The sequence below is a fragment of the Hyaena hyaena genome, unplaced genomic scaffold (assembly GCF_003009895.1).
Source record: "Hyaena hyaena isolate Hyena2069 unplaced genomic scaffold, ASM300989v1 scaffold_35, whole genome shotgun sequence".
NCBI lineage: Eukaryota > Metazoa > Chordata > Mammalia > Carnivora > Hyaenidae > Hyaena > Hyaena hyaena.
The window spans coordinates 2689041-2714136 of NW_024080667.1; the positions used below are offsets into that span (position 1 = coordinate 2689041).

A 25096-nucleotide genomic window follows, 5' to 3' on the forward strand; every position below is an offset into this window, starting at 1 on the left:
AAGGCAGGGGGCTCAGGGATCGTATTGCAAGATTGGTTCCCCAACTCCCATTGCTCCGGCTGCTTGGCTTTGAAGAGGCTCCACCCTCTGAGCCCATCTGGGGAGGAGCCACACCTGCCGCCTTGGCCTTGATGGGGCAGGAAGCCAGAGGAAGCTTCCTCCCAAACCACAGAGGATGTGGAACGCTCTGCTGTCCGCCTGCGTCCGCCTGCCGGGGTTACCTCTGGGGAAGTGGCTCTCACTGTGTGGTCCTCTCAGTGGTTTTGTGGGTTGGACTCCAGACACCTGTGGGTCAGGAGCCATCAAGGAACTTTCCTTGCAGGAAAGTTTCCTTGCCGCTCCCCTTCGGGACACACGAGAAAGACATGAAATATGTGTGGTCCAAGTGGCCAAAGGATTGAGAAGCCACTAGTTCAGACCGGTTTATTCTAGAGCGTTGCCTTATTTCTCAATTTCTCCAGTTTCACTAGATTTTTGCAGTGAAAGCAGATTTTCTCACTTAGTGACAAACCCCATGACAAGATGATGGCTGTCTAGACACATGAAGTGGGGTTTCAGCAATTTATCTCAGTCTCCTGGGCAAGGAGGAGAAGGGCCAGAGAGCATTTGGGTGTTGGGGTTGGTTGGTGGCCCTCTGTCCCTCCACCGCGTGGTCGGTGTGACATGCGTAGAGAGCATTGTTGGTTCTGCCCAAAAAAAAACCCATCCTCGGAACGGGAGGGAGGTCCCTCACTCTGGCGAGGCATGTCAGAAATGTTCCTGGGTGTCAAATCCAAGGGCCAGGAACGGAAGCCTGTGTGTCCCCTGCGGCACTGAGCCGGCCTTCCACGTTGTGTGTATTTGAGACCAATTAGCTGAATTGTGTTTCTGGAGCATTTGCCCTACTGCAGGCTAGATGCTTTCCCATTTATCTTAAAAATGTTTTTATTTTTATTTTTTTTTATGTTTTTTTTTTTTTTTTTTTTATAGGAGAGAGAGAGAGAGAGACAGCGTGAGCAGGGGAGAGTCAGAGAGAGAGGGAGTCACAGACTGAAACAGGCTCCAGGCTCTGAGCTGGCAGTCAGCACAGAGCCCGACGCGGGGCCCGAACCCACGAACCGCGAGATCATGACCTAAGCGAAAAGTCGGACGCTTAACCGACTAAGCCACCCAGGCGCCCCACTTAAAAATGTTTTTAAACGTTTTATTTATTTTTGAGAGAGAGAGAGAGAGAGCAAGCAGGGGAGGGGTAGAGGTAGGAGGGGACAGCGGATCTGAAGCAGGCTCTGCACTGACAGCAGCAAGCTGTGTAGCTTGAACTCACGAACCAAGAGATCATGACCTGAGCTGAAGTCACTCAACCGACTGAGCCACCCAGGCACCCCATCGTTTTGAAAACTAATATGTTAAGTATTTATTTAAAAAAAACCCTTTCAGCTTTTTTGAGGTACAAAGGATTCCCTTCCTTAACACATCTATCGCCTCACGTATTTACTTTTTTTGAGTGAGAACTTACCCTCATTCTCATGAGACTTGAACCACAATTCTGGTAGGTGAATGCTGTTTATGCTCATTTTATAGATAGGAAAACAGAGGCATGGAAGTTGCCCAATGACCAGCTAAGAAGAGATGGCTGGGTTCAGTCTTAGAGAAACTGGACGAATTCCACAGTACTGTTTTTGCAAAAGAAGGCACGTCGTCTGCACACAATCGGGGCACCGAGGTACCATAAAGGACAGAGAACCGTCTTTCCTCTCAGGACTGCAGTTTTTGTTAGAACAGTCTTTGTGACTTAAAATAGAACCAGTTACTTGCAATCCAATGAAAGACTGAATAAGCAGCAAATACAACTATCGGTTGATAACGTGTTGCCATTGGCTCCGGTGGAGGGAGGGAAAAGGGGGGAGGGGTGGCCTGCAGCAATCCGACACGCCCCGAGGCAGATGTGCAGTGACCCCAGGACACTGCCTCACACCAGCGGCTGGGGGTGCAGAGGTCGTTTTCTCTTTGAAAAACAGATCTTTCTCTGCAGATCTAAGTATTAGAAGCAACGTCAAATTATCCATGAATCCAAGGAAAGTGACTTTTCCGAGACAGACAGAAGAGAATCGGGTGTCAACGGGATAAAAGGTATGGGGGCTGCCTGGGGTTTCTCAGTTCCCACTTCCGGGTTTGGGCTCCCACACCTGAGGACGGGGGACCTGTGTGTTCTCACTGGGGTCGTCAAGTGTCAGATGCTGTACTTTAGGGCAAGGACCCTGTTCTGAATTTCTAGTAATACAATGGTTTTTTCTTTTTTTTAAATTAAATTTTATTTGGTGACCTTGGCTCCTAGATGGCAGGGAACAAATCTTGCTCATCTTTACCCTCCAGCGCCTCGCCTCTCATAATGAGTAACGCTTGGAGACTAGACCAGTGCCTTTGAACTGTCCCTTTTCAAAGCCACCAATGCTCATTAAAGGTTCGTCCTGGGTGAGTCAGACATTCTTCTTTGCATGGCCCGCCTCCTGATGCAAGAAGCCTTTGTTTCCTGGATGAGCTCACTGCTGGGAGGTTAAAAAGGAGGGAGAGGAGGCCCTCATGGGCAGCAGCGGAGAATCTCTGTGCACCTGCCCCTCGGAGCACTTAACCAGCGGTTCCAGAGGCTAAGGTGGACGATAAATCACACACACACACACACACACAGGCAGATCTTTATTAGCATCAAAGAGGCCCTTATATATTGTGGGGTGAGAATAGAGAGCTGCTATTATTCACGACAGCTAAAACATGGAAGCAGACAGGTGTCATCCACTGAGGGATGGATGGATGCAGCAAAACGTGGCGTCTGCACACAATGTAGTATTATTCAGCCTTAAAAAGAAAGGTGATTCTTGGGGCGCCTGGCTGGCTCCAGTCCGTGGGACATGCGACTCTTGATCTTGGGGTTGTGGGTTGGAGCCCCATAATGGGTGAAGAGATTACTTAAAAATAGATAAAATCTTAAAAAAATACTTTTTGAAAAATGCTTATTTCTTTTGGAGAGAGAGCACATGCGAGTGGGGGAGGGGCAGAGAGAGAGAGAGACAAAGAATCGGAAGCAGGCTCCAGGCTCCCAGCTGTCAGCAGAGCCCGACGTGGGACCCCACCAGCCGTGAGATCATGATCTGAGCCAAAGTCGGACGCTCAACAACTGAGCCACCTGGGGGCTCTATATGGCACTTTTTGAAGGGAAAGCTTTCCTGTCTGCCCATCTGTCATGACAGAAAGGTCTGGAAGGAAGTACCTCTCAGCTGTCAGCGGGGGAGGTGGCATGGGACTTGGGGAGTTGGAAGGCTTTCTGTTTCCGACCTGATGCACTTTGCACCGTCTTTTCAGTGAGTGTTGCCGCCTCCGTGGTAAAGCGTTACAGCCAAGGAAGCAGTGATGGGAATTCATGCTTGCCAGGAGAGGTCCCGAGGTCAGCTGTGGAACTCAAGATCACAGCCAATCCGGGCCATTGCTCTGTGTTGGAAGGGTCTAACAGGTTTAGCAAGATGTGGTTTGTAGTAATCCTAATCCTGAAAGCTGCAGGACCCGGAGGGCTCTAGAACGAGAGCTCCAGGGAGCTCCCTTCAGTGAGCGGCACATTCCCGCAGCACAGGATGGGCAAGATGGGCGTGGCCATGGCCTTCCCTGGACAGATGGGCGGAGAGGCTGGGAGGGGGAGGAGGAAGTTGCCCAAGGGCATCCCGCTGGGGAAGGGCAAAGGGAAAAAGCCCCGGGGCCAGCAGGCCTGTCCTCCCCGCCCCCCCCCCCGCCCCGCCCCAGGGGCTAGGTTCCAGAACCAGGCAGCCCTTTTCCTCCTGGGACCTGTGCATTCCTTCTCAGAAAGTACAAGGGACAAGCGTGTTTTGTTAATAAAGTAGAATAAAATTTATTTCTTAAAATCTTTATTACACATGCTGTATTCATGGAAAATCAAGACCTCTGCAGGGACTCAGATTGGATATAAAGGATGTCCAGCGGGCTGCTTAAGCCATGGCTAGCGTGGGAACAGTTAGGCTGACGCTGTCTTCCCCTTATAGGTGGCCATCATTTTCTTGATTTCAGCAATAGCTTTGCCCGGATTCAGCCCCTTGAGAAAAGAAAAGAGAATCAACACCGGAGGGTGAGACTGAAGGAAGAACCCAGGGGCCTGGGCCGAACCACCCTCATCAGGATGGAGTCAAAGCAGGGCGGATGTTGAGTCTCGTCCTTCCCGTCCTTCCCAAGCCGGGGCCGGGGCTCTGGGCTCTCCCGGCCCACCTGCAGACACCTCGCGTCACCGCGGCCGGCTCGCTCCAGGGAGCCCCCGCCCCTGGGCAGGCCCGGGGAGGCCCAGGCGGGCCGTGTGCTCTAGATGCTCGCACGTCTGGGGAGAGGGCAGCTCTCCCACGGCCAGTGTCCCCACCAGCCAGCAGCCCTCAGTCTCTTACACATTCCCGTGGACACATACAGCCCTCGCTGGAACCCTCCCTGAGCCCCGGGGGCGGCCTGACTGGCCAGTAACCCTGCTTGGGCAGGAGGCGCCGTGATCAAACCCGGCGAGCGCCTCAGCAGGGAGACCCAGACTCCGCTGGGGTCAGAAGAGAGGCCTGTCGTTCTAGAAGGACAACTCTACCCCTGTACTGAAAGGGTGAGGAAAGAGGCCCAGGGGATAGGTCACCCAGGCCCTGAGGAAGTGGAAGTTTACCACCTTGAACACCCAGGACCTGGGCAGGGAGACGTGGCTCTGCGCTCTCGGGGGCCTGAATCTGTCCACGAAGGCATCTCCAACAAGTGTGCAGAGGAAACCGAGGGAGTGAGGAAGGAAGTGGCATTTTCAAAAAGTTTACTTATTTTGACAGGGAGAGAGGGGCAGAGAGAGAGAGTGAAGGAGAGAGAACCTCATTCAGTCTCTGTGACACGGGGCTCGAACTTACGAACCGTGAGATTGTAGCCTGAGCCTGTATTAAGAGGTGGACGCTGAACGGACTAAGCCACCCAGGCGCCCCATGAGGGTACTTTTAAACAACTTTCTCATGATGCCGAGCGCCCTGCCAGATCCACCCCAGCCCCGGCCCTCCCCTGGCCATTCTGGACTCCAAGGGGCCTGATGCCCTGTGCTCAGGCCCGGCCCCCAGTCCCCCAGCTCTGGTGGGGCTGAGTAACTATGACGCCTTCCGAGGCCAAGGAGGCTGGGAAGCGCTGGAACAGGAGAGTCCAGGGAGAGCCACGGGCCGCTGTGGACGCGCCAGGTGATGGGCTCTCCTTTAAGCCATCCACCTCTCCCTACTCATGGTGTCGTCGGTCCTTGTGACTGCCTGGTCCCATCCAGCTGAGGATTTTTTGTACGTTCAACCCTACTGCCAATAAAGCACTTCTGTGGGAGTGGGCGAGGGAGGAGTGTGTGTAAAGAAAGAAAAAAGAAAAAGAAAAAGGATCTTCAGAGAGAAAGAAAAGAGTGAGGACACTCCTCCAAGGCTGCTATGGAATGATCTCCAAAATAAATTAAGGGGAAAAGGCAATGACTGTGACTGAACAGGACCCGTCCGTTTGCACTCGTACAGGGTGATATCTCTGGAAAGGCACACAAGAGGTGGGGCACACGGGCTGGCGGGTAGGTGGCTGGAGACGGGGTGCGGGATGAGCGTCCGCGGCACCCCTGCCCATCCCCGTTTACCACAGGGGTGGTGGGTCCGCACACAGGAGCCCACCTCATCTGGGCGCGGCCCCGACAGTGACCTTGGCAAGTCACTGACATTGACTTGGCAAGACAGTGACATTGGAAAGTTGCTGCCCTCCCTACTCCTGCCCGGGGCTCAGCTTTGCCATCTGCCAAGGGGTCGCTTCCAGCTCAAACAATCTGGGCCTGTGTCTACTCCCACAGGGTCCCTGACGGCCTCATTCCTGTCGGCTCCCATCTGCGACGCAAAGGCGCTTGCAAGGGAACGCACCCAGAAGCCCCCGCGCTCGGAGTTTACTGAGAAACACAGGAGCCAGGCCGCCCTGCGTCTCCAACAGGCTTGGCGCCCGTCTGTGGGGACTTCCTGGGTGCTCGCTGTGCCCATCAGTGGTCTAACCTGCCCCGAGAGTCAGAGGTCCCAGGGGCAGAGGCCCTCCCCCACCAGGCCCCGCTGCCGACAGACCACGAGAAGTGTGGCAGAGACGGGGGTGCCTGGGAACACGGTGTCAGGCAAAAAAGGAAGGGATGCCTGGCTGTCCTGTTTAAGACAGGCTGTCTCCCCAGCCCGTTTCCAAACCGCTGACCATTTATCCTGGTTTCTCATCCCTGCTCACTGCCGGCACCTTCAGCGGAAACGCTCTGCCCGTGGCCTCTGCTCAGGGGGCAGCCACGCTCTCGGAGCCACGTGGCCCGGGCTGCTCTGTGCCCACCGCCTGGACCGAAGGGCAGCCAGTGCTCGGTGGGCCGTGCGCCTCGGATGTGGCACTGACACGCCGGGGAGGCGGGTGGGTGGCAGAAGCTGAAGAGGGGGGCAAGTGCAGGGAGCAGGACGAGCAGGAGGGAGGGAAAGCCAGGTGCGCTTGCGCTCCGAGACCGAGAAAAGACCCCGTGAACAAAGGGCTGGCTGCGAGCGCACAGCAGACTGGCAGCAAAGCCGCGATGCGGCGGCACGGAGAGGGAATCCGTCCCCACGGCTGTGTTCTGACGCCTTTCTTCTCGTGGCCCCTACCAAGTCGGGGGGCACGGGAGCTTGTTTGGGGGTTCCTGCGGCGTCCCTGACTGTCACGCCCCTGCACGGTCTACAGCAGGCCTCTCCCCCGAGGGGGCCTGAGCCAGGCTGATCCCTGCACCTAAGTGTCAGCTAGCCCCCAGGTGACTCCGGTCCCTCTCCCACCTCGAGAGACCAGTTCTGTTCTGTGCCACCGCACAGGCCGCTTCGGACAGGTCGGCTCGGAGGCGGGGATGGGCCGCCGGCGCCACGTACCTTGGGGCAGGTGCGCGTGCAGTTCATGATGGTGTGGCAGCGGTACAGGGAGAAGGGGTCCTGCAGCTTGGCCAGGCGCTCCTCAGTGAAGTCGTCTCTGGAGTCGATCATCCAGCGATAGGCCTGGGGGGGCAGGGGCTGAGGAGCTGGGCCGGCAGCTTAATGGGTCACAGCTCAAAGCCCCAGGTGCAGAGGGAAGGGAGTCTCTCAGCTTAGGGGCCTTGTCTCTGCCATTTAAATCCTGCCATCTTTCAAGGAACAGTCCCTGCTCTTTTGTAACTCCTGATTAACGGGCCCCCCCACCCCCCTCTGAAGCACACCACACCTGCTACCCTGGTGTTAATCACACGTGACCAAGTGTCACCTTCTTGTTATTTCAAGGTGCTCATTAGCTTCCTGCCCAGATTAGGACTCCGGGAAGGCAGGGACAGTGTCACAGCACTCTCTGCCTTCACAACACACACCCACGGTCTCCCAGCAGACTGACGGCTTAAGGTATCTGTCCGGAGATCATGTGTCCCACTGGTACTCTTGTGATTGGCTGCCCCACCTCGGAGCCTGGCACGAGCCAGCTGAAGGCGGCCACCCGCCTGAGTGCGGGCTGCTGGGCAGTGAGGCGGAGGGGATTCTGTTCCCCAGCACCTCGCAGTGAAGGCGCAGATGCCAGCCGTGAATGGGCCTCGTCATTCGTCTTCATGTGGATGGGAATCAATACTGCTAAGTGGTCACAGAGCACATAGCTTCCCTTTTTGTGGGAAGATGAGAAATGAGAACTGGCGTTTTCTGAGCTGCCTGAGCATCTGAGAAAAGCACTGACCACAAACTTTAAAAAGCACAGCTTTAAAGGAACAAGGCGGTTTCCCTGCAGTGAGTACACATATGGTGATGTCCCCAGAAAGGCCGTGCTGCCTCTGGCCAAGCAACCCCTAAACCCAGGACTCCAGGTTTTCATTAGCCTGCAGACAAGTTCCAAACTTACAGCTGGGAGGCTACCCCTTGATGCTCTCTCTCTTCCCTGCTTGCTCCAACTCCCCGGACAGGGAGACAGGGGGGCCGCCTGACAGATGTGGTCTGGGAAGGCAGCTATGCTCACCACTATACCACCACCAATGCTGGCAGATGTGGTCTGGGGAAGGCGGGCAAGTGGGCAAGCAAGGGCCAGCCGCACAGGGAGTACGTGTTAACGTGTGCAAGGCGTACTCTGCCTCGGGGAGACCCTCCGCACCCGGAAGCAGTGGGTGAAGACGTAGTGAAACCAGGCAAAGGCCAGGCCACCACGGCCCTGCCTGTGACAGGTGCCGCCGGCGCCCTGGTTTCCAACAAGATGCCGGCCTCCTGGACTTCGGGACGCCTCAGCCTGAGCTTCTCTGAGAGCAACAGAGCACCTTACCTGCATCAGGACCGCAGGGCCGAGGTATTTGTCTCCGTTCCACCAGTAGCTGGGGCAGCTGGTGCTGCAGCAGGCGCAGAGGATGCACTCGTACAGCCCGTCCTGCGTGGAGGGAAAGGGCAGTCAGGAGCCCGCGGCTGTAGACACTCAGGTTTCTGGCCGACCGGATATGATGTCGGTGGTCAGCGCGTGAACAAAGCGCCTACTTGCATGTGAGTTTTCTCCGCAAAATGTGTACAGATGTATCAGATTCATTAAAAAGATCTTGGAACTGGAATGTACATGTTTGCTGAATTAGAACCCAGACTTCTGAAGTCCAAGTGCAATGTACTTATCCTTAAATAAACAACCTGTTATCTAAAAACAAAACAAGCAAACAAAGCCCTCCAGAAAGCAAAACAAAACAAAAAAAAACAAGCAAACAAAGCCCCCCAGAAAGCAAAAAACAAAAAAGCCAACCAGGGGAGCCTGGGTGGCTCGGTTGGTTAAGTGCCCGACTTCGGTTCAGGTCATGATCTATCTCAAGGTTCATGAGATCGAGCCCCGTGTCGGGCTCTGTGCTGACTGCTCTGAGCCTGCCTGGGATTCTGTTTCCCTCCCTCTCTGCCCCTCCCCTGCTTGTGCTTTCTCTCTCAAAAATAAAGAAATAAACATTAAAAAAAAAAAAAAAAAGACCTCACTGCCTGGATACTGGAACCCTAAGAGTGACAGGGCTGTCCCTTACCCCGCCCGCAATCCCCGGACCCGCAGTGTCAGCAAAAAATGGCAAGGTTCTAGTCCCAGTTTTGCCACCGACGCCTTTGCTCCCGCCTGCAGAACAGGTGGTAGAAGCGGGACCACAAGGGCCCGTGTGTTTGCTCTGCCTCCCAGGGGAAGGGCCACCCACGGGGCCACCTTGGAAAGACCTGGTAACCTGCTTGCAGGTTTCTTCTGAGAAAGACAAACATCCTGCAACATGGTGCTGGGCAGTGAGGGCGCGCTGAAGACCCTGGGGCCACTGTGGGCCTGCCTGCCCGCCTGGCCCCGAGAGGATGGGTATCCGGCCCCTGGACACATGCTCTGGCAGTTCCTTCCCAGAACACCTTAAATAAATGGCCTGCACGATCCCAAGCTGCCCCTCTCTGCCACTTCCTCGCACGCAACTTGGCGACACAACACCTCCAAGCAAGACAATAATTGTGGACAATGACCAGTTTCTCGCGATCTTCTATGGACTGCAGGTACTGCTGTTTGCCTTCCTGGGACTCATCCTTCTTCTTCAAGTAGGGCTCGATGGACTTGTACTGAGCATAGAAGTTGCTCAAGTCCTGAGGTTAAGAGGAAGAAGGAAAAAAGGGTCAGGTTTCACTACCACTCACTGGCGTTCTGATTCACCCCGTGTCTTGGACACGCCCTGCTTCCCCCCAGACTACAACACAAGTGTGAGTCACTTCGGCACAGGGACGTGCAAAGATTACATTAGGAGGAACGGTCAAAGTGTTATTGTGGCTAGGAAATCTCTCCTTCGCCCACTCGGGAAGCCTGCCAACCCCACAGCCCTGGCAGTGAAGGCGATCAAACACCGAGAGGCTGATAGTCAAGTACAATGCGTAACATGTGCTGCCTTCCCCACTGGGATTTTCCACATGAATTCTTTGTAGTTATGGCCAAATTCTTGATTCTGGGACTGTTCCAAGTCTACAATCCTGTGCCCAGTTATTCCCAAACAATCCTCACCAAACGGGCTGCTGGAGAATCTTCTATGTGCTTATCTTCCACCATTCAAATTCCTTAAACTCAGGGAGAAATCCTGCCCTGAAGAACTGATAACATCTCTCTCTCTCTCTCTCTCTCTCACTCACACCTCTTCCCCCTCCCCCGAAGATAAAAAAAAAAGGTGGAGGGAGGGGGACGGGGGGGGGGATAGGAGACAGAAGAGGGGATAGGAGACAAGGGGAGAGGCAGAAACTCACGGGAACAAGATCCTTTATCACATACATATGCGGAAGAGGGTAGATTTTTGAGACTTTGCTGAGGTTGGTGTCAATCCTGCGGGTGCAAGCCAGAGTGTTGCCTCCGTTGATGTTCATCGCACAAGAGCCACAGATGCCTGTGGAGAGAACGCACTTAGCACTTCCTTCCCCGTGCTCAGCCGGTCCAGCTCCAAACTCTGTTTTCTGGAACGCCATTCCTCTACTATCAGGGGCGGTGCCGACAAACACACCTGTGGCAGAGGGGCCCTGCTGCTATTTCCCGTTCCTCCATCTCACTGCCTGGAATGTAGATCTGACGGCTGTAGTTCCAAAAGCCATTTTGGGACCATGAGGCACCCTTGAGGCTGGAATCTACAAGCTACAGATGGCGCTGGAAGACACAAGGGGCCCGGGGCACTGCTGATATTGCAGGGTGCCCACATCAGTCCTGGCTCCGGGGAGGGGAGGGGAGGGGAGGGCTGGTTTTGTTAAGTCTCTGTTATTTGAACTCAAACTCTTAACAGGCAGAAACCAAAAGCAAATCAGCACTGTGTTGGTCGCCTTCTGTTTTAGGCCTGGGTGTGCATCACCCACACAGAACTCTTACTCGACTGTCTTCACCAAAACCAGCAGCGTAGCAGCTCTGGGGGTATGAAAACCACATACACGGCCTGAGCACTGACCTTCCAACGAGAAGAATGAACTAACTGAAACCAAAGCACAGCAAAATAAGGTGCTGACAAAGGACCCTGAAAATGAGACTTTTCTTTGCCTGGACTCGTGTCCTGTGTATGGAAATTTCCGAGATATCTCGGAGCTTAAAGATGACTATGCAAAATGAATCCGCTTCTCTGAAGCTGTTTCTTTGAAGATCATCAGGCCAGAGGAATGTGATTCCTTGTGAGACGTGCACTGGGTCATTACTTGAGTAAGACCACTCTCTTCTGTGGATCTTGGTAGGCGTGTACAAGAACACAAAGCCCTGTCTTAAGCAAATACTCCTGTAGCTCCCTGGAAGACTGAGTGTCGTCAATATATTTATGTAAGCCTGGCATCCAACCAGAGAAGTATGCTTTAATATGAGATGGCACACAATTTTTAAAAAAAACTTTTTTTTTTAAAAAATATTTTAATTTATTTCTGAGAGAGAGAGAGAGACAGTGTGAGCAGGGGAGGGTCAGAGAGAGAGGGAGACACAGACTCTGAAACAGGCTCCAGGCTCTGAGCTGGCAGTCAGCACAGAGCCCGACACGGGGCTCGAACCCACGAACCACGAGATCATGACCTAAGTGAAAGTCGGACGCTCAACCGACTACGCCACCCAGGTGCCCCTAAAAAAAACTTTTAATGCTTATATTTGAGAGAGAGAGACAGAGCGCAAGCAAGGGAAGAGCAGAGAGAGAGGGAGACACAGATCTGAAGCAGGCTCCAGGCTCTGAGCAAGCTGTCCGCACAGAGTCTGACACGGGGCTCGAACCCACAAACTGTGAGATCATGACCTGAGCCAAAGTCAGACGCTCAACTGACTGAGCCACCCAGGTACCCCAAGAGATGGCACACATTTAAAAAAGTATATCTGGGGTGCCTGGGTAGCTCAAGACAGTTAGGTGTCCAACTTCAGCTCAGGTCATGATCTCAGCTTATGAGTTCAGGCCCCGTACTGGGTTCTGTGCTGACAGCTCAGAGCCTTGAGCCACTCTGGATTCATGTCTCCCTCTCTCTCTGCCCTTTCCCCACTTGTGCTCTCAAAAATAAACATTAAAAAATAATAATAAATCCAATGAATCTTCTCTGATAAAAGATCCCCCAGAAATTCTCTTACCAATAAGGGAAGAGAAAGGAGCGGCAAATAACATCAACCTGCTTCATAGTGTTTAGTCCAGATGGGCCACAGCTTATATTCTTGGCTCGGAAAAAGTCTTACGGGGAAAGGTTACTGAAAAGCATCGACAGTCCCTGTGTTGCCAGGACTTACACGGGGAAGGCTGGTGTTTACTTACAGCAGAATGTCCCCTGAGCAGCAGGACTCAGCCAAGCTATCGCAGCATCTGTCAGCATCTGGTACACTAAACCCCACCCTGAGACCAGCTGAATCAAAGCAGAGGTCTTACAAGCAGGACTGAATGACCTGAAACGCACAGCGGGATGCAGACTAAGAAGTGATAGGCCAATACCTTTGGTGACCTTTCCTTTTACGAGGTTATTTTAGGGAGAAGGTTCGATCCCTTGCTTTGGCCCATACTACCCTCTGTTTTGGTTTTAGCTCAGCTTTTCCAAGCCTGACCGGCAGAGTGCACCGCCTGAGCGTAGTTCTGGAATCTGACGACTCGGTGGACTCCTGGCTCCCCAAACCCCAGCGTCACCACTGACTGGGCTGCTGATCCGTGTAAGGTGCGCAGAACAGGCGGCCACACAGACTGCTCCACGCCGTCAGGACCACTCAGCCCTGGTGGCATCTGTGATTCTTGCCACGTCTGAGTACTGCTGAAAGATTATTTAGGGGTTTTCTTAAAACCAACCCATTTTTACTTAGATTTGTATTAAAAAACTCTATCACTGTCACCAGTAATTATATTCTTCTAACGTATGGCATAGATACATGGCTATTAAAGTAAAACCCGCAGGTCTGAACACTGAAATCAGCTCTGCGGCCCCAGCAGCACACTGTGGAAAACTATTCCCGCCCAGAATGTTCCTGGTAGCAGCTACTCTGTCCACAGGTAATGCTGGGAGCTGGGAGCTGGGGGTGAGGGGTGGGGTGGCACACCCGTAGCCCGTGCAGCAGCACCAATCAGACACTCCCACTGGCCCCCCGCCCCCCCAGGCAGCCTGGCACGGGTGTGGAGGTAGCCAGCTGGCAGACCCGAGCTGGTCCCTGAGGGTGTGACAGCTCACAGGGACCACCGGATGCAGTGACCACACGGCATACAGCTCCTGGGATGGGAGGAAAATTCAGAAACCAGAACTTGTACTACAGTTTGAATTTTTGACATTTACCTAAGAAAAGGAAGTGTGACGCACAGCAAGGTCACCTGGCAGGCGGCCAGCTGTTCGGGGCGCCCCCTCAGTGTGGCAGGCCCTGGGCCCAGAGCCAAACAGGGAAGGAAATGCTTACCTTCTCTGCATGATCTTCGGAAGGTCAAGGTGGAATCGATTTCATTCTTAATCTTGATTAAAGCATCCAACACCATCGGACCACATCTGACCAAAAACAAGACCCCAGTCGTATTGATGAAAGTTCAACCCACCTACACTTCATTCTCACATGATCTGACACGTCTGCGTATATTAGCTGCTCTTCTTACCCACTTGGCTTTCTCAGGTCACACTTAGGACTCAGTGTGACTCAGGTCCCACACATTTCCATAGTTTTATGTTTGTGTATTCTTACACATTGTGAGTACCGCACAGTCACACCGCGTATACATTTCTAGGAAAAGGAGAGCTGAAGGAGGAGAGAGACAGCCCCCTTACTCCAAAGCACTGTGAGTGCCCATGTGTGTGGGGGCAGCGGGGTGAGAGGAAGGGCAGCGGCACGGGGCTTGGGACTTGGGGCGCAGGCCTGGCTTGGCCCCTCACTAGGTTTCCCTATCTGTAAAATGGAACTAAAGTTCGTATCACAAGATCATTACAAAGATGAAAGAAAACCATGCAATGTTCACAGTATCTGGCACATAGTCAAGCACTCAGCAAAAGTGTCACCTACCTGGTAGCCACCCCCATGCCTCCCGATACTGTTCTGTGCATGGGATTTAAAAATCTGCCTCCTCCCCAATATCCTCTAGCATTATCCAGATTATTTCTCCCGAGCTTTACTGAGATGTAGTTGCCATACTAATGTGCAAATTTAAGGTGCGCAGCATGACACTACAGCACATAATTTAATATAGGTATATACTGGGGCATCCAGGTGGCTCAGCCGGTTAAGCGTTGGACTCTTGATTTCAGCTCAGGTCATGATCTCGTGGTTGGCGTGTTGGAGCCCTGAGTGGGGCTCTGTGCTGACAGCGCAGAGCCTAATTGAGATTTCTCTCTCTCTACCCGCCCCCCTCAAAATAAATAAACTTAAAAAAAAAAAAACAACCCAAAAAACCCGTATGTACATACTGTGAAATGATCGCCACGCAAGATGCAGTAACGGGGCCTCGCTGTCTGTATTTCTGTCAGCCATATGAAAATACCCTTTTCACCCCATCTTCCCAAACACTGGGAACTGACCTTTAAAACCCTCTGCTATTTTGAGAATGGAGAAGTATTGTTGTTTTAACCCGAGATCTTTCAATATTACAGTGGTTGAGTATTTATCATAAAGCCATTGATTTCTCCTTATGCCCCAGCTGTTTATTAGAAGCGTGCTGTGTAAGGTTCCATTCCGGGTGCTGGACGGACACCAGAGAACAGATGAAAATTCCTGCCTGCATGGCACCTCCATTCCGGCTAATGCTACAGACTTGATCCATCTGTGTTCTTCGCCTCTTTGTTTAGGAGATCTTGGGAAGTTTTTTTTAAAGGAAAAATTGTTTTTAAAGCTCTGAACCTTTCACCTCAGTATTCCTGATACTTCACTTCTGACCCTCCTGGCCACCAGACGTGCCGTTTCCGGAACCGAGCAATACTGCAACACCAGCTGGGTGTCCCCACAGTGTAACTCAATCTGACGCCAACACCACTGGCCGGAGACACCGTCAGATCCCCCAGGTGAAGGGCTCAGTCCCAGCCGGCCCCACCCCCCTAGGACGGCAGCAGCAAGTCCAGGCTGTCCCCTGTGTGCTGGACAAGTGGCCATGTGACCAGAGATTCTCATCATCACCTCCCCTTGGGTCTGAATATTGCTAGGGAAGCTCACAGGACTTAGACAGTTAATTTACTAGATTCTGATTTAGTAGAACGGCCAAGCGGAAGAGGTACACAGGGCAAGGTGCGTGGGAAGGGGAGGGGAGACCCCGCCCTCCACGAGTTCATGGTCTCTGAACCTGAGTCTGCGCACTTTCATGGAGGCTTCAGTGCGTAGGCACGATTGGAGGTTCGACCTCTAATCTCTCTTCCCTCTCAGGTCAAGGGTAGGGCAGAGGAACGGTTCCAACGGGTCTAAATGCAGGGTTGGTTCCCCTAGTAATTAGCCCCTACCCCAACCTGTGGTTATTTAGACTTCTAGAAATCACCTCACCAGAGTAAACTCAGGTGACCAAAAGGGGCTTGTCATGAATAAAAAATACAAGCCCGTTACACCCTCAGTATTTATCTGGAGCTATTTAAGGAACTGAGAACAAAACCAAAACTACTGGAACAGAAGACAACCTGATAGCTCTTATCACTCAGGATCACAAGGGTTTTAGGAGCCAGAAACCTCTGAAAAGACCAATTAAATACCTCCCATCTATTCTGTCTGTGGCTAATTAAGCCCCTCCCTCAGCTCCAGCCCTCACCCAGCAATTGGCTATTTGACTTCTAATTCTGGTAATGGGACTTTTAAACCACACGGATTTAAATGCTTCCATGTTAAAGTTGACCACCCTTTCCCCTTATGCTACTCTCAGTATTTTTAATTCATGTACGTATTTATAACATTTTATTTTTTAGTAATCTCTACACTCAATGTGGGGCTCAAACTCATAACCCCAAGATCAAGAGTCACACGCTCCTCTGCCTGAGCCAGATAGGCGCTCCAGTACTATCAATTTTAAATGTAAAAAGACCACACCCCTTCCTGAGGTTTCATGAAAAGAATTTTCTTCTAGATTTTATATATTAAAAAAAGTATATTTATTTTTGAGAGACAGACAGACAGACACAGTCTGGGGAGAGGGCTGAGAGAGAAGGAGACACAAAATCCGAAGTAGGTTCCAGGCTCTGAGCTGTCAGCACAGACCCCAGTGTGGGCTCGAACTTACAAACCGTTGAGATCATGACCTGAGCTGAGGTCAGAAACTTAACTAACTGAGGTGCCCCATACATTTTAAAATTATTCCCCTCAAATTACAAAAACTGCTAACCAACTGACCCAAATCACTGACTGACTAAACCTTCTCTTACTTCTGATTCGTGATACTTCCTTCTGGTATTCCATAGGAGAATTTCACTGAAGTGGAGTTTATTTTGCAATTTAAAAAAATTCAAATCATCTATTCTTGTCCTGGAATGTTTTATATGGCAATAATCCTCTTTATTCTTACAAAACTTTCACGTTTTAAAGTTAAAAAGCCAAAGCCCTCCCTTTAAGTGATCTCCTGCTAAATTTCATAATAGCTAGGCACTTTTAAAGAGTTTGGTGGGGCGCCTGGGTGGCTTAGTCGGTTAAGTGTCCGACTTTCGCTTAGGTCATGATCTCGCGGTTCGTGGGTTCGAGCCCCGCGTCGGGCTCTGCTGACTGCCAGCTCAGAGCCTGGAGCCTGTTTTGGTCTGTGACTCCCTCTCTGACCCTCCCCTGCTCACACTGTCTCTCTCTCTCTCTCCTAGAAATAAATAAAACATTAAAAAAAAAAAGAGTTTGGTATATTTTTCTCACACTTAAAAAGCAATAATATATAATAACACCTTGCTTTTTTTCATTCACCATCTCCATTAAAGGACAGTAATTATCTAACGGTTTTCCTACGGAAGGGCACTTTAAACCCTTTCCATTATATATAATGCTGCAAATCACATTTTTGTACACAGAAATTGATTGTTTTGGCTATTCTGTGTCCCTAACATTTCCATATACATTTTAGGATCTTCTTGTCAATTTCTGCAAAAATGACTGCCAGGCTTTTGACAGTGATTGTGTTGAATCTGTAAATCAATGAAGGGTACCGTGCCACCTTCAAAAGATTGTCTTCCAGGGGCGCCTGGATAGCTCAGTTGGAGGTGTGTATGACTTGGTTTTTTGAGTTTATTTTAAATGTAAGAAGACTACACCCCTTCCTGCATAGAGACTACTTAAAAATTTTTTTGTTTTCCAACCCACAAACATGGGACGTCTTTCCATTTAAGTCTTTAATTTCTTTCCTTTTATTTTTCTATTTGAGAGAGGTGAGTGGGGCAGAGGGAGAGAGAGAATCTTAAGCAGGCTCCACACTCAGTGCATAGCTTGATGCGGGGCTTGATCCCTTGACCCTGGGATCATGACTGGAGCCATAATCAAGAGTTGGACACTTGGGACCCCTTGGATGGCCCAGTCCGTTAAGCATCTGACTCTTGATTTTAGTTCAGTTCATGATCTCGCAGCTCAAGTTTGAGCCCTGCATTGGGCTCTGCACTGACACTGAGGAGCCTGCTTGGGATTCTTTCTTTTCCTGCCCCTCCCCTACTTGCATTCTCTCTCTCTCTCTCAATAAATAAATGTTAAAAAAAAAAAAAAAAAAGGACTATATAAAATACCATCTTAAAAAAAGTCGATGCTCAACAGACTGAGCCAGCCAGGTGCCTCCAGATCTTTAATTTCTTTTCAATGATGCTTTATAGTTCTCAGTGTATAAGCCTTGCATTTCCTTTGCTAAGCTGGATCCTAAGTATTTTATTCTTTTTAATGTTACCGTAAATAGAATCATCTTATTTAAGGACTGTTCATTGCTAGTGTACAGAAACACAACTGATTTTACATACTGATCTTAGATCCTATGTCCTCACTGAACTCATTTATTAGTTCTGATGGTTTTTTGCTGTGGATTTAAGATTTTCATGTCATCTATAAAGAGAGGTTATTTTCTCTTGCCTAATTTCTTTCCTTGGTTAGGACCTCCAAAAAAATTTAGTAATGGTTGATGCAAGTAAAAAAACAAACAAAAAACCCTTTTTGCATGACCTTGTATCATGCAACCTTGCTAAATTTACTTTTATGTTCTTGTAGTTTTGTAGATTCCCTGGAATTTTCTATATAAGGAATGATATTATTTGTGAGTGGAGACGGTCTTATTTCCTTTCCAAATTTCATGCCTTTTATTTTTTACTTGCCTTTAATTCACTTGTTCAAATGTCTCATAGAACACTGAACAGAGGCGGAGTGGACATCCTTGCTCTGCTCCTTATGGGTCGAGCATGGACTACTTCACAGTAAGTGTGTGTGAGCTGTAGCTTTATCCATAGATGCTCTTTATTCTAGTTGAGGAAGTTCCCCCTCTTCTTCTATCCTGCAGAGTTCCTGTTTTTCTCCTTTATCTTTTTACTATGGTTAATGACACTGATTGACTTTCCGATTTTTTAAATGTTTATTTTGATTTTTTAAAAAATGTTTTGTTTTATTTATTTCTAGGAGAGAGAGAGAGAGGCAGCGTGAGCAGGGGAGGGTCAGAGAGAGAAGGAGTCACAGACCGATACAGGTTCCAGGCTCTGAGCTGGCAGTCAGCAGAGCCCGACGCGGGGCTCGAACCCACGAACCGTGAGATCATGACCTAAGCGAAAGTCGGACACTTAACCGACTAAGCCACCCAGGCACCCCTAAATGTTTATTTTGATAGAGAGATGAGGGTTGGAGGGGTGGGAATGTGAGCAGGGAGGGTCAGAGAGGAAGGGAATCTCAAGTGGGACCAGGCCCAGCGCGGACCCTGATGGCTGGTGCGAGGCTCCATCTCACAAACGGTGAGATCAGTACCTGAGCTGAAATCAAGAATCGGATACTTACTGACTGAACCACCTAGGTGTTCTCTGTTACTACTTTCTATTTGAATTCCATTGTGGTCTGAGAATACACTCTGGAATATCCCAATTTTTTGGAATTTATTGAGATTTGTTTTATGACCCAGTGCCACAGTGAACTTCAGTTCCGTGCACACTTGAAAAGAGCATGTATTTTGCAACTGTTTGGTGTGGTGTCTCAAAAATATCAATTAGATCAAGATGATAATGTTCAGATGATCTGTCTTTACTTCTTAAAAATTCATTTTTAAGTTTTTATTATTTTTTATTTGAAAAAATTTAAGGTTTATCTTGAGAGAGAGAGAGCGGGGGCAAAGAAACAGGGAGAGAGAATCCAAAGCAGTCTCTGCACCATCAGCACAGAGCCTAATGCAGGGCTTGAATTCACAAACCGTGAAATCTTAACCTGAGCCGAAACCAAAAGTTGTGTGCTTAACCGACTGAGCCACCCACCCAGACACCCCTCTCCTTTTTTTTTTTTCTCTTTTCCTTCGGAGACAGCGTGTGTGTGAGAGCAGGGGAGGGGCAGAGGGAGAGGGAGAGAGAATCTTAAGGAGGCTCCATGTTCGGTGTGGAGCCTGACTCAGGGCTTGATCCCAGGACCCTGGGATCACGACCTGGGCCAAAAATCAAGAGTTGGATGCTTAACTGAAATCAGCCACCCAGGTGCCCCACGCCAGTAAGATCTTTAAAATTCACGTAGTTTTGTTCTTAACAATATTTAAAGTGTATTTCTTAGAAGTAGCATGAAATTGGGTTTTATTTTTTATCTATGGACAATCTTTGCCTTTTAACTGGTGTGTTTAATGCCTTTAATAGTGTAATTATTGATGTGGTTGGATTTTGGTCTCTCATTTACTATTTGTCCCAACATTTCCCCCCCTGTTCTTTCTTTCCTGCTTTAAGCAATATTTTTAGGTAGATTAAGTAGTTTTGGAATTCCATCTAATTTATATATTGGTTTTTTAGCTATCTCACTCTGCATTATAATAAATGGTGACTCTAGAATTGTAATGTGCGTCTCTGACTTTTCAACCTGTCGAGTCAATCTTGTACCATTTCATGTACTGTAAGAACCCTGCAGTCTTACAGTCAGCCTGCCCCCAGCCCTTATGCTGGTTATCATGCGCATCAATCTGTACGAGCCATGGTACACAATACGTACAGCATTAGATTTTTGCTTTAAACAGTCATACGTATACTTTAATGAAATTAAGAGGAAAAATGGTTTTCTATTTACCACAGCTAGTGCTTTTCACTCCTTTCTCAAGAGGTAAGTTCCGTCAGCCTAGATAACTTCTCACACTACACTTAGTACAGGCCTTCTAGCTATGAATTCTTGGATTTTTTATTATCTGAAATGGTTTTCATTCCACCCTCACCATTTTGCTAAGTACAGGATTGTGACTGATAGTGTTATTCTTTTAGTAATGAAGCAATGGCATTTCATAGTCTTCTGGCGTTTACAATTATTGACTGAGTAGTAAACAGTCATTTGTGTTGTTGCCCAGGGTGTAATGTGTATGGCCGGTCCTGCTTTCGAGGTTTCCTCTTTCCTTCTGATTCGTAGCAATTTGAGTGTAATGTTCCTGGGTGTCTTTTTCTTTGTGTTCACCGTCTACAGTTCATGATGCGTCCTGAGTGTGTCAATTACGTCTTTCACCAGCGTGGGGGTTCTTGGTCAGTAGCTCTTCAAGTATTTTTTTTGCCCTTTCTCCACGCCTTCTGGGGTTCCAAAGACCTATGTTAAACCTTCTGATATCATTCCACATCAATCAGGTTTGTTTCTTTTTTAAAAGTCTTTTTTATTCTTAGGGACACATAATTCCTGTTAATGTATTTTCAGGGTCACAGAATCCCCCTGCTTTCACATTGGTCCAGTGAATTTTCTGTTTCAGATATTGCTGTTTTTCAGTTCCAGATTTTCCATTTGGTTCTTTTTACAAGTTTCTATTTCCCTGCTGAGATTTCCTGGCTCATGAGCAGCTTTTCCTTCATCTACAAGCACAGGTGTAACAACGCCTTAAAATCCCCGTCTGCTAATTCCAACACCTGGGTTGCTTCGGGCTGGCCGACCTCCATCGCTGGTCTTCCCGTTGAGTATGGGCTGTGTGTCTGTTTCTTCGTGTGATTAGTAATTCTGGACTGTGTGCTGGACTGTGTGAATAACACGATGTAGCAACTCTGGATTTTATTGTACTTCTCTACAGAGTATTGATTTAAAAAAATTCTTTTAAAATACTTTTTATTTATTTTAAGTAGACTCCATGCCCAATGTGGGGCTTAAACTCATGACCCTCAGATCAGGAGTCACATGCTCTACCAACTGAGCCAGCAGGTGCCCCTGACTTTTTTTTTTTTTAAAGCAATAATTAATATGGGCTGAACTCCAGACTCGGGCAGTTCAGAGAATTCAGGGCTCCCCCTCTGCATTTCTTTCCTGGACTGCCCCCTCATTTTCTGGTTCCTCTGGTAGCCATACAAGGTATCCTCTGGTTGTTCAAGCTAGTAAGACTGTGGTTCTATCGCATTTCTGGCCTTGTACCTCCACTTCGACAGGGGCTTGCCCTCAGGTCAAAGCTTGTAAGTAAAACCCAGTTCATTCACCCAGTAACATTCTGTTCTTCCAAGTGTCAACTCACTCCCAGTGTCTGCCTGCTCTGGTCACTGCCCTATGCCTGCAGGTCATTACTGCTTATATCTTGTCCAGAGTTTATAGTTGTTACTTGAGGGCTAGTATGATGAAGGCTACTCTGGTATAACTGGAGAAGAATGTAATTACTCTTTACATTTTTTATCATCAAAAAATAGTTATGCGGGTGCCTGACTGGCTCAGTCAGTTAAGTGTCCAACTCATGATTTCAGCCCAGGTTATGATCACAGGGTTCATGGGATTGAGCCCTGTGTCGGGCTCTGCACTGTCAGCGTGCCCGATCCCATGCTTGGGATTCTCTCTCTCTGCCCCTTCCTGGCTTGTTCTCTCTCTCAAAATAAAATAAATGAACATTTAAAAAATAGTTATGAGTTTCACTCTTCTGAAGTTTTAGTCACATTCTGTAGGTTTTGGTTCAAAATGCTTTTCTTCTCCAAGCATCTAACAATATTTGAAATGATTCCTTAATAAAGTAGTTGTTTAAAGACTGCTTTTTAATTTCCAAGTAGTAAGAGTTTTTTTTGTTCTTAACACACATTTTACTAATGATTTTTGGTTGCTAAGTATTTGGTAACTCTGTGTCTGACAAGGTTATAGATCAACTAACTCTACTGCTTAACAGAACTTATGTGTTGGTGCAGAGTCAAAGAAAGCACTTTGAATAGTTTTCAAATCTTTTTTTGGTGCCATGGCGGCTTTTGTTCAAAAGACATTAAATGGTTTTTTTTTTTTTTGTTAATATTTTTATTTATTTCTAGAAGAGAGAGAGATAGCGTGAGCAGGGGAGGGTCAGAGAGAGAGGGAGACACAGACTCAGACACAGGCTCCAGGCTCTGAGCTGGCAGTCAGCACAGAGCCCGACGTGGGGCTCGAACCCACGAACCGCGAGATCATGACCTAAGCGAAAGTCGGACACTTAACCGACTAAGCCAGCCAGGCGCCCCTCAAAAGACATTAAATACTTACTCATTTGCAAATAAAACAGACTGTAAAGGAGGACGGATCTGGTCATACTGGGGAGCGGAGGGGGGCGCAGTGGGAACCGGGGTGCCCCTCCAGGGTGAAGATGACGAAAGAAGAGTGGTTCAGAGAGAGGAGGACTCACCCCGCTGTTGCTGGCTTTGAAGACGGGGGAGCTTGAGTCGCGGAGCGCACGGCCCCGAAAAGCTGCAAGCAGCCCTTAGCTTACAGCCAACAAGAAACCAGGGACCTCAGTGTCACGACCATAAGGAACTGAATTCTGCCAACAGCCCAGGGGAACAGAAAGTGGATTTCCCTGGTCTCCAGAAAGAAACATGCCCGTTGACACCCCGACTGTGGTCTGATGACACCTTCGCCAGACCTCTAGCCTGCAGAACCGAGAGGTGATAAATCCAGGCTGTTTTAAGCCGCTCGGTCTGTGGCACTTTGATATGACAGAAATAGAAGAATAATACAGAGGCACGGATCTTTGTTCGTATTTTAACTGCATCCCTCTCTTCTCCCATCACCATTCCAGCCACATTTATGGTGTCCCTCCAGCTCTACCAGTGCTCCTAGACATCTGTCATCCTCTGGGGGTCCCAGAGGGGCTTGGTCAGTTAAGTGTCCGCCCCTTGATTTTGGCTCAGGTCATGATCTCACAGCTTGTGAGTTCGAACCCCGCATCGGACTCTGCGCTGACTGCGTGGGGCCTGTTTCTCTTTCCGTCTCTCTCTGCCCCTCCCCCGCTCGTGCGTGCATGCTTTCTCTCTCAAAAATAAACAAAAAACCTTTAATAACAAAGAAATCTGTCATCCTCTGATTTGGAGAAAGGAATTTTACAAAACTTATTCTTTCTGGTATTAATTATCTTTACAAAGCAGGTGCCTACCTCATTCTTGTTTCTAAAAGAGATGATAAATTCCAGACCTACTGGATGATCTGTTCGTAAACCTTCCACGGACGTGAAACGCATGTCCCTGAACCAGATCGAGGGCTCACCTTCACTTAGCAAACATCTAGCTCTCACAGAGATACTCACTTATTCAAATCAATTTCGTAAGTTTGCATATGAGGTTTATCTCCCGTCTTGTCTGGATCCCATCGATAGATGGCGAATTTCTTGATTCGGGGAGCTGTGGCTGCTGCTGTCTGTGCCCCCCGGCAGGCCTGAAATTCAAAAGGTTCACAAGAAGAGGGGAAAAAAACTATTAAACATGCAAGACAAATCCTCCCATGTAGCTGGTGCTATAAACTACAACACTGGCTACAGACCCACATGTTACTGTCTTCTCGCAAAAGGCCGTCATTCAATATCCAGCAAACACTAAGCACCTAGCATGTACCAGACAGGGTGCTGGGGGCTAGGGAAATCGCACTTAATGAAACACAGTCTTTGCCCTCGTGGAATCCACTTTAAGCAAGAGAGAAATTAAATATTTATAATAAAGTATACAGAGGGAAGAATACAGCAGACTTACACTAGTACAAGAGATGAGGGAAGGCCCCATAAATGATATTCAAGCTGGGACTTGATGATTAGGGCTTAGAGAGTGCTATAAACTGAGGGAACAGCACATGTAAAGGCCTGGATGGGGGAGAGCACAGCACATCTGGGAGAAAGTCCAGTATGAGCCAGGGGGGGTTGGGTAAGGATGAAGGAGTGGCAGATGAGAGGAAGTCAAGATTTTGATTTTACCCTGAGAGCAATGAGAAGCCAGCACAAGTGATCAGGTGGGTGACATAATCATTTTTACTTCTGAGAAGGACATCACTGGCTATGAAGGAAGAACTGTCAGACAACGTGCGGAGAAACCAGCAGAAAGCTACACGGTTGTCAAAATGGGACGCTGTTGTTTTTAGATGATGTGCCTCCATCAGTCTGGGCTGTTGTAACAGGACATCAAAGACTGGGTGGCTTCAACACGACGTATCAGTTCTGGAGGCTGAGAAGTCAAAAGATCAAGGTCTCAGGCAGACTGGGGGTCTGGGGAGGACCCTCTTCCTGACTGACAGATGGCCACTTTCTTGCTGTCCCCTCACATGGCGGATAGAAATCTCCTGTCTTTCCCTCTTTCCGTAAGGGCACTAATCCCATCGTAAGAGCCCTACCCTCAGGACCTCATCTAACCCTGACTCCCTCTCACAAGTTTCCTCTTTAAATACCATCACAACAGGGATTACAGTGTCCACATTTGAATCTGGGGCGGGGGGGGGGGACGCAAACATTCAGCTCAGAGCACTGTAAGACAGAAGATGAAGGGCACTGTGAGACAGAATATGTGTAGGGAACAGACAACCAGCTGAGTCCTGTTCTCCACGATGATTCTATCCCATCTCCTGGACACCTGGTCTCTGCCAGAGGGTGGCACACGGTGAGCCCAGCGACTCCGGAGTGTCACCACCTTCGAGGCTGCTAGGAGAGGGCCGGGTTAAGAGGGCCAGCCTCTGGTTAATTCTGTCCTTCACCAGAACAGCTTTCCTGTAAGAACATATTTACAGAATGGGTGCAGTTGCTCAAAAGTTTTATATTGGAAACTCATTTTTAAGGCCACGGTTTATTATTGCCAGGAGCTGCAGTAAATGCTTTATGCTAATTACTCCACTGAGTCTTCGTAGG

At 49.2% G+C, this 25096-nt stretch overlaps 1 protein-coding gene across 1 annotated transcript in view; it reads right to left on the reverse strand.

The window, feature by feature from the left end:
- Positions 1-3849: 3849 nt before the first annotated feature.
- SDHB (succinate dehydrogenase complex iron sulfur subunit B) overlaps positions 3850-25096 on the reverse strand; it is a 29746-nt gene continuing 8499 nt past the window's right edge. The window contains exons 2-8 of the mRNA XM_039229001.1: positions 23519-23646; positions 13366-13451; positions 10251-10387; positions 9489-9605; positions 8299-8400; positions 6909-7031; positions 3850-4075 (exon numbers count right to left, since the gene is read on the reverse strand). Coding sequence (XP_039084932.1) covers positions 3998-4075; positions 6909-7031; positions 8299-8400; positions 9489-9605; positions 10251-10387; positions 13366-13451; positions 23519-23646 — 771 coding nt within the window. The 3' untranslated portion in view covers positions 3850-3997. The remainder of the gene's footprint in view (positions 4076-6908; positions 7032-8298; positions 8401-9488; positions 9606-10250; positions 10388-13365; positions 13452-23518; positions 23647-25096) is intronic.